The 10,047-nt window shown below is 38.7% G+C and overlaps 1 protein-coding gene across 4 annotated transcripts in view; it reads left to right on the top strand.

Annotated features, from left to right (window-relative positions):
• Window positions 1-10,047, top strand: part of FANCC (FA complementation group C) — a 313,057-nt gene that overhangs the window by 105,209 nt on the left and 197,801 nt on the right. For all 4 annotated transcript variants that reach the window (XM_055578994.1, XM_055578993.1, XM_055578995.1 and 1 more), the window contains 2 exons: window positions 1,890-2,132; window positions 5,554-5,638. In XM_055578994.1, the coding sequence (XP_055434969.1) occupies window positions 1,968-2,132; window positions 5,554-5,638 (250 nt within the window). In that variant the 5' untranslated portion in view covers window positions 1,890-1,967. The remainder of the gene's footprint in view (window positions 1-1,889; window positions 2,133-5,553; window positions 5,639-10,047) is intronic.

The following is a 10,047-nucleotide window of genomic DNA, read 5'->3' as shown; positions in this document are numbered from 1 at the left end:
GAAAAATATTCCCTCATTCAACAGTTATTATTGGCCATGCATGGGCTAAATTCAAGGATGACAGAGGATGTATTTACCAGTAGAGGAGATAGTAAGTGAGTGAACAAATAAATGCCCAGAGTAATTAACTGATTTGCCAAGAGCTGTGGAGGAATCAGCAGAAAGACCTGGAAGCAGGGTTTCATATGTTGGTAAATAGATGCAAGGCCTTGACTGGACTGGACAGCTGGCTAGAGGCAACATAGGAGGTGGGCGGGTATGCTGGAGCTCTGTTTATCAAGGTCTTATTAGAGACTCTGGTAAGGAGCTGGGATAATTTATGCAAGGAGTTGAGATTTCTTTCCAAGGAACGTATTGAAGAGATTTTAGGCAGGAGTGGGTCTGATTTACGTTTGGGAAAGTTGTTTTTGTCGACAGTGTAGAAAATGAATTGGAGAGGAACAGGTGGGACCAGATAGAAGATTTTAGGGAAGAAATAGACAGGAATGGGGTGGGATGGCAGCAGTGGAAATGGAAAGAAATGAATGAGGTCAAATGAAAGCATGGATATTTATTTTAGGAATAGAATGAACAGGTATTGGTGATGACTTGGATGAAGATAATAGGAGAGAATAATCAGATGTCTGGATTTTTGACTATTAGGTGCCATTTGATAGTATGCATATATTCTCTATTATTAAACTTTTTAAAAAACTTTATGGTACTTTTCAAAACTAAATTTTTAGTACTATTTTAAAATTTTCATCTTCCTGGTCTTGATTTTTTTTTTCTTTTGCACTGTAGCCAAATTGTACGACCTTCTTATTTTTTTTCTTACTTTCCTGTTTAGTAATGAAAACCTCCTTTGTTGATGTTTTTGGCATTTAATTGGGAGCATTTTATCAGTTAATTATTGCTTTTGAAGATTTAAACTCACTCACCCCTTGCAGAGTAGTCTTTTGAAATTAGATAGCTGACTATCATCGCTGCCCCAGGAAAGTAGGAGTCTGTCAAAGCCTGCACCTGCTGAAGGCAGCCTCCCATCCCCTCCCCCGTATGCTTCCTAGGGCTGTGGGTGGCGAGGAGCTGTGGTGGTGGGGAGGCACCTGGAGTTTATTTACCCGACTCTGCCTGAGGCATATGCTCTCTGTGTATGTAACTCTACGATTCTTTTTAACATGTTCTTCAGATGTGTAGTCAGGTTTATGGGTTTTTATTTTCTGTCACTTAGGACAGATATACCTTCCCAATAATTAGAGTTTATCTTTCTTTACCAAAATATGATTTCTTCTTGTGAATGGAGATGAAGCATACACAGCAGTCTTTAAATAAATTAAGCAGATTGTTCAAATCCGTGCATGTGGAATGAATTATTTTACTTTTTTCTAAGAATTGAGAAACCAGGAAGAAAATTCATTAGACAGTAATGCCCAGAGATTTTTTTTTTACACCTAAATGAGAAGCCAGAAATGCATATAAAACATAAGAACTTCAAAAACATTTCTTAGACACAGACTATTATGAAACTTCCATGGATGTTTTTGATTTCCCATTACATTAAAATACTCAAATGAACTTCATATTCAGAACATTTAAAAATAGCTCAATCTTAAATAGAAGATATAAAGTATTATCAGCTGTGCTTTTTGTACATAATTAGTGATGTGCCTGTGGAGGTATAATGACTTTTAGTGTAATGATATTACTCATGATAAAAAGTTCAGATGGTAAAAATTGGAGATACAGCTGGGTGACACATTTTAAAATAACTCAAAGATGACTTCACAGAAGACATGCTATTTTGGTCCCTTGTAATCCTCCTTGTAATCCACTGTCAAAACTCATCAGTGGTTGTGAAGACACTGATAAAAGATTCTTTCCTAATGTTTTATTTCCCCTCTTTCTTGCAGATTTGATGTATGTTCACTGTTTTCTTCAGTGTGTAGCTAACCACTGTGAAGGCACAATACTTTGTCCCTTTTTCTGAGATGGCTGAAGACTCAGCAGGCCTTCCTTCTAATTATCAGTTTTGGATGCAGAAGCTTTCTGTCTGGACCCAGACCTCCACTTTGGAAACCCAGCGAGACATCTGCCTTCACCTGCCACAGTTCCAGGAGTTCCTGAGGCGGATGTATGAAACCTTGAAAGAGATGGTGAGTAGTGGACCAAAATGAAGTAATAGTGTTATTCTGTGACATCAGGAACTCGTCACCAGATTTCATTAAGCCTGAATGCAGTCAGGGACTTGTGGTATTGACCTCACATATTGAAGGATTAGACAGACAAATTACCTGTAAGTAATGGAGACAGGAAGTGGTTTGCTAGTGTCTGATTTATTATGACTTCAGTCTTTTCTTTCTTGAAGAGTTATATTGTCACATGAGACTTCCTGACCAATCAAGTTGTTTTTAAATAAACAAGACTTTGACATTTGTTGTCAGGTCATAATTGGGGTTCTTTTAAAGGTCTTTGTATCTCTCAAATATTTAAGAGTTTGAAGAAATGCTTACTCTTTTCTCAACTCTGTTCTAAAATGGGCTCAACTAAGAGATGATAAAATTTAAGATCTCTTCTTCCAGATATTTTAAGTGGACTTTTCTTGTGACTACTAAGATTATGAGTGTCTTCACTATTGTTATGTAAGTTATTGTGTTCAAAATTTGATGTGTTTTTGTTTTGACATAAAATTTCTTAGTTTTATTGCAGTAGGTATTTTTGTTAATTAGTACATTTTCATATGATGAAAACATTATACTTATTTTCTAATTTAAAAATGAGAAGCAAAATTATGATTTAATATAGGTATTCTTGTGTTAAAATTTTCTTTCTTTAATCAAAGGAGCAAGTAGGAAATTGAAGAATAATTCATAGTGATGATGTCAGTTCTCATGTCTCTAGAAAGTAGAAGAAATGTTGCAGTCTGTATGAACAACTAATGCTAACTTTTTTAACAAGACTTTTGTAACTTGACCTTAAAGTGATTCTGAAAAGTCCAAGGCTGACACTGATGCTGAGACATATGTGAGGAATTTATTGCTTCAGCAGTAGGAAATGCTTATCATTTCAGCTTATGTGTACATTAACCCAATTTGGTCTTATTTCATTTTTTAACTTTCTTGAAAGGTAAAGAAGTAGGAAAAGGGGCATGTGTATGTTTGAACCTTAGGCTGTTTTCTATTTGATGGATATTTGTGTGTGTGTGTTAGGTTTTAGGTTGTTGTGGACAAGCATGAGGTCATTCAGCATATAGTAATCACAATAGTAATAAACAGAGATATATGTCTGTATGTTTTGGCTGCTCTTATTTCTTTTTACAAGTTCCAGAGTTCTTGTCCTTCTAAACCTTACTTGAGATAGTGCTACTGGAGCTGACTCAGGAAGTTCTCTTACTATGTTAGAATTAAAAAAAATGAGGATGAAGATATGCTGTTATATAGATATTCAGTTCAGTTCAGTTCAGTCGTTCAGTCGTGTCCGACTCTTTGCCACCCCATGAATTGCAGCAAGCCAGGCCTCCCTGTCCATCACCAACTCCCGGAGTTCACTTATACTCATGTCCATCAAGTCGGTGATGCCATCCAGCAATCTCATCCTCTGTTGTCCTCCTTTCCTCCTGCCCCCAATCCCTCCCAGCATCAGAGTCTTTTCCAATGAGTCAACTCTTCGCACAAGGTGGCCAAAAGTACTGGAGTTTCAGCTTTAACATCATTCCTTCCAAAGAACACCCAGGACTGATCTCCTTTAGAATGGACTGGTTGGATCTCCTTGCCATGCATGGGACTCTCAGGAGTCTTCTCCAACACCACAGTTCAAAAGCATCAATTCTTCAGCGCTCAGCCTTCTTCACAGTCCAACTCTCACATCCATACATGACCACAGGAAAAACCAGAGCCTTGACTAGACGGACCTTTGTTGGCAAAGTAATGTCTCTGCTTTTCAATATGCTATCTAGGTTGGTCATAACTTTCCTTCCAAGGAGTAAGCATCTTTTAATTTCATGGCTGCAGTCACCATCTGCAGTGATTTTGGAGCCCAAAAATAATCTGACACTGTTTCCCTGTTTCCCCGTCTATTTCCCATGAAGTGATGGGACCAGATGCCATGATCTTCGTTTTCTGAATGTTGAGTTTTAAGCCAACTTTTTCACTCTCCACTTTCACTTTCATCAAGAGGCTTTTTAGTTCCTCTTCACTTTCTGCCATAAGGGTGGTGTCATCTGCATATCTGAGGTTATTGATATTTCTCCTGGCAATCTTGATTCCAGCTTGTGCTTCCTCCAGCCAGCGTTTCTCATGATGTACTCTGCATGTTAATCGCCCATAATTTTTTCGCTGTTAAGCAGTCTTTGTTATTTTTTAATAAAGTGGCCTTTCTTGACTTAAATATGAGTAAAATAAAGTTAATTCTGCAACAAAATTGATTTTTACCTAAACTTGCTATAATTCTTAGTTTTAGTGAGCTGGTTTAAGGATAAAGTATATAGATTTAAAGGTAAATTGTCCAGGCCAGAATACTGGAGTGAGTTCAGTTCAGTTCAGTTCAGTTGCTCAGTCGTGTCCTTCTCTTTGCCACCCCATGGACCACACCACACTAGGCTTCCCTGTCCCTCACCAACTCCCGGAGTTTACCCAAACTCATGTCTATTGAGTTGGTGATGCCACCCAACCATCTCATCTTCTGTCGTCCCCTTCTCCTCCTGCCTTCAATCTTTCCCAGCATCGGGGTCTTTTCAAATGAGTCAGCTCTTCGCATCAGGTGGTCAAAGTATTGGAGTTTCAGCTTCAACATCAATCCTTCTAATGAACACTCAGGACTGATCTCCTTTAGGATGGACTGGTTGGATCTCCTTGCAGTCCAAGGGACTCTCAAGAGTCTTCTCCAATACCACAGTTCAAAAGCATCAATTCTTCGGCGCCCAGCTTTCTTTATAGTCCAGCTCTCATATCCATACATGACTACTGGAAAAACCATAGCCTTGACTAGATGGACCTTTGTTGACAAAGTAATGTCTCTGCTTTTTAATATCCTGTCTAGGTTGGTCATAACTTTTCTTCCAAGGAGTAAGCATCTTTTCATTTCATGAGCTGTACCCTTCTCCAGGGGATCTTCCCAACCCAGGGATCGAACCCAGGTCTCTCACATTGCAGACAGATTCTTTACCAGCTGAGCCACAAGGGAAGCCCAAGAATACTGAAGTGGGTAGCCTATACCTTCTCCAGCAGGTCTTCCCAATCCAGGAATCTAAGTGGGGTCTCTTGCATTGCAGGTGGATTCTTTACCAACTTAGCTCTCAGGGAAGCCCAAAATAAAGTTAATTTTGCAACAAAATTGATTTTCCTAAACTTGCTGTAATTCTTAGTTTTAGTAAGGTGGTTTAAGGATAAAGTATGGTGATTGCTTGTTAAACTTTATTAGAATTATTTACTTAAAGATCTTCTCTAATCTGTTTTTCACCTATTTTTGTAAAATACACATGAAATAAGCATTCAAATTCTCTCAACCTATATTGACAGTTCACTATTTTCTGAGTTGTGTAGTGTCCTTCTACTGACCAAATATAATTTTCTTTTATAGGATTCAAATACAATCATTGAAAGATTCCCCACAATTTGCCAGCTGTTGGCAAAATCTTGCTGGAGTCCTTTTATCTTAGCTTACGGTAAGAATCCCAAATGTGTCCTCTAAAAACCCAATCTTTTAATGATAATTTTAATCTTTGTATTGTTTAACAGCATTCAGAGCTTTAAATGATAAGTCTTTCTCTTATTTTTCATGAAACAACTTATCAAATGTATTCCTTGTTCTTTTACAAAGATGGGATTCTTTATTGTTATCATATATGTTTGTGTACATGTGTATGGATATACACACACACAGATGTGTAGGAGAATAGAAAGTCTTGAATTAGATGGCAGATGCTCCCAGATGATTGTTGCAGCCTCATTTTTTAATTCAGTATAAAATGATTATAGTGAAATAATTTCTTTGTTTCACAATTTAATATTAACTCATGTGCTATTTTCCATGCGTAAAATTCTTTAGTGTCTGAATCCTGCCTTGGCTCTGCCATTATTTACGGAACACATTTTGGTTTATCCAAGGTTAGGAGGAATTTGAAGACACTTTGAGGGAGGTGTCCCTTCACTGACCTCCTACCTACCTGTCCAGCCACATTTCCTGTTGCAATATCATATGCATTGCAGCTAGGTTAAATTAGTAACAGTGTTTGATGTCTGGGCCTGTGACATGCAGTTCTTTTTGCCTGGAACTTTGTTGTCATCTCAAATCCTCAAAACTTCTTTGAAATGGCTTTGCTAGGACTCAGTTAGGAACCTTCCTTAGTGTATCCATAGTTGCCAGCATCTCCCTTAATTATAACTCTTACTATACTGCTTTATAATTATTGGCTTGCCTGTCTAATGTCCTGGAAGACTGAATGTCGCAGGAAATGTGGTTTTTGTTCTCTTGGTTGTCGCAGAGCTTAGCATAGAGTGGAGTAGGCATATCTGAAAGTGAACACAGAGATTTAATGTCTTGATTTGACTAAGTTGTTAGCTAATAGAATCTTTACTTTTCATGTTTTTTAAAAGTAAAAAACTAATTGCATAATATAATGATGATGTGTGCTCAGTTGTGTCTGACCCCATGGACTATAGCCTGCCAGGCTCTCCTGTACTTGGAATCTTCCCACTAAAAATACTGAAGTGCATTGTCATTTCCTCCTCTGGAGGATCTTCCCAACCCAGGGATTGAACCCATGTCTCCTACATCTATGGGTAAGATATACCCATCTGAATGCAGAGTTCCAAAGAATAGCAAGGACAGATAAGAAAGTCTTCTCAGTGATCAGTGCAAAGAAATAGAGGAAGACAATAGAATGGGAAAGACTAGAGATCTCTTCAAGAAAATTAGAGATATCAAGGAAACGTTTCACGCAAAGATGGGCGCAATAAAGAACAGGAATGGTATGAACCTAACAGAAACAAAAGATATTAAGAAGAGGTGGCAAGAATACACAGAAGAACTATACAGAAAGATCTTCATGAGCCAGATAACCACAATGGTGTGATCATTGACCTAGAGCCAGCTATCCTGGAATGTGAAGTCAAGTGGGCCTTTGGAAGCATTATTACGAACAAAGCTAGTGGAGGTGATGGAATTCCAGTTGAGCTGTTTCCAGTCCTAAAAGATGATGCTGTGAAAGTGCTGCACTCAATATGCCAGCAAATTTGGAAAACTCAGCAGTGGCCACAGGACTGGAGAAGCTCAGTTTTCATTCCAATCCCAAAGAAAGAATCCTCAAACTACTACACAATTGCATTCATCTCACATGCTAGCAATTTTGAGAATGCTCAAAATTCTCCAAGCCAGGCTTCAATAGTACATGAACCTTGAATTTCTAGATGTTCAAGCTGGAATTAGAAAAGGCAGAGGAATTAGAGAGCAAATTGCCAACATCCAATGGATCATCGAAAAAGCAAGAGAGTTCCAGAAAAACATCTACTTCTGCTTTATTGACTATGTCAAAGCCTTTGACTGTGTGGATCACAACAAACTAGATAATTCTTCAAGAGATGGGATTACCAGACTGCCTTACCTGCCTCCTGAGAAATCTGTATGCAGGTCAAGAAGCAACAGTTAGAACCAGACATGGAAGAACAGACTGGTTCCAAATTGAGAAAGAAGTATATCAAGGTTGTATATTGTCACCCTGCTTATTTAACTTATATCCAGAGTTCATCATGCAAAATGCCAAGTTGGATGAAGCACAAGCTGGAATCAAGATTTCCAGAAGTATCAATAACCTCAGATACACAGATGATGCCACCCTTATGGCAGAAAGCGAAGAATAACTAAAGAGCCTCTTGATGAAAGTGAAAGAGAAGAGTGAAAAAGTTGGCGTAAAACTCAACATTCAAAAAACGAAGATCATGGCACCTGGTCCCATCACTTCATGGCAAATAGATGAGGAAACAATGGAAATAGTGCCCTACTCTATTTTGTTGGACTCCAAAATCACTGCAGATGGTGACTGCAGCCATGAAATTAAAAGAAACTTGCTCCTTGGAAGAAAACTGATGACCAACCTACATAGCATATTAAAAAGCAGAGACATTACTTTGCCAACAAAGGTCCGTCTAGTCAAAGCTATGGTTTTTCCAGTAGTCATTCATGTATAGATGTGAGAGCTAGACTATAAAAAAAAAACTGAGTACCGAAGAATTGATGCTTTTGAACTGTGGTGTTGGAGAAGACTCTTGAGAATCCATTGGACTGCAGACAGATCTAACCAGTCCGTCCTAGAAGAAGTCAGTCCTGAATATTCATTGGAAGGACTGATGCTGAAACCAAAACTCCAATACTTTGGCCACCTGATGTGAAGAACTGACTCATTTGAAAAGACCCTGATGCTGGGAAAGATTGAAGGCAGAAGGATAAGAGGATGAGAGAGGATGAGATAGTTGGATGCATCACTGACTTAATGGACATGAGTTTGAGCAAGCTCTGGGAGTTGGTGATGGACAGGGAAGTCTGGCGTGCTGCATTCCTTGGGGTCGCAAAGAGTCAGACATGACTGAGCAACTGAAGTGAACAGAACTGGTACGTCTTTTGAATTGGCAGGCGGATTCTCTACCACTGAGCTACCTGGGAAGTCCCCATAATGGTAATGGAATCAAAAATAAAATGAATATTCCTCTTTCATGTTTTAGAGAATTATATAATATCTCTGTCCTCGCCTGTTATAAGTAATTATAAGAAGATTGAACTTGATGGAGAAGGGACAGCATTTGCATTTACTTCCATGAACGTACATGTGTTGGTACAGTATGTATACTCACATTCATTCACTTTACCACCATCTTCATCTGTTGTTTTTCCTCTTTACTTACACTCTTCTTGCTTCCCCTTCTCCCTTGGGTTGACTCTTCCTCCCTTGAGTTGACTCTTAGCTTTTTCAAATTCTTGATCTAAAATGGCAAAGGCATCACTGTATTTGTGTACCAGGGCCATGCCTGTCCTAAATTTATATATTTCAACTCAAAAGTTCTTAAAAACTTTTGACCAGAAATACATTTTCTGTACACGTGTATATATGTGTAGATACAGTTACACACAGACACACACATTTTATGAAAATATGCTTACTTTTATTAACTGCAGTTAGTATTCACGATACCATTTTAATGGTTTTCATGACTCCAAACTGATTTTACAATCCATCAACGGATCATGACCATAAGTTTGAAAATCATTGAGCTAGGCCAATGGTGGCAAGAGAAAGGAAAAGAAACTCTTGAATTTCCTCCATTTAAAGGCATAATTCATTGTTAGATACTTCATGAATTGAATAACCACTTTTTAGCAAAAGGAAATAATATGTCCTTTAAGTGTACCTAGTGGTGAGGAACTAAAAGCCTCTTAATGATGGTGAAAAGGAGAATGAAAAAGTTGGTTTAAAACTCAACATTAAGAAAACTAAGATCATGGCATCTGGTCCCACCGCTTCATGGCAAATAGAAGGGGAAAAAGTTGAAACACTGGCTTTATTTTCTTGGGCTCCAAAATCACTGCTGCTGCTAAGTCACTTCAGTCGTGTCCGACTCTGTGCGACCCCATAGACGGCAGCCCACCAGGCTCCCCCGTCCCTGGGATTCTCCAGGCAAGAACACTGGAGTGGGTTGCCATTTCCTTCTCCAATGCATGGAAGTGAAAAGTGAAAGTGAAGTCACTCAGTCGTGTCTGACTCTTAGCGACCCCATGGACTGCAGCCTACCAGGCTCCTCCATCCATGGGATTTTCCAGGTAAGAGTACTGGAGTAGGTTGCCATCGCCTTCTCCCCAAAATCACTGCAGATGGTATGAAATTAAAAGACCTTAGAAGAAAAGCTTTGAGAAACCTAGACTGCATAGTATAAAGTAGAGACCTCACTTTGCTGACAAAGGTCCATGTAGTCAGAGCTGTGGTTTTGCTGGTAATCATGTACAAATGTGAGAGTTGGACCATAAAGAAGGCTGAGCACCAAAGAGTTCATGCTTTTGAACTCTTGTGCTGAAGAATACTCTTGA

The sequence above is a fragment of the Bubalus kerabau genome, chromosome 4, assembly GCF_029407905.1.
Source record: "Bubalus kerabau isolate K-KA32 ecotype Philippines breed swamp buffalo chromosome 4, PCC_UOA_SB_1v2, whole genome shotgun sequence".
NCBI classification, from domain to species: domain Eukaryota; kingdom Metazoa; phylum Chordata; class Mammalia; order Artiodactyla; family Bovidae; genus Bubalus; species Bubalus kerabau.
Note: the sequence above shows the minus strand (reverse complement) of the source record. Positions and strands in the feature narration are given on the sequence as shown.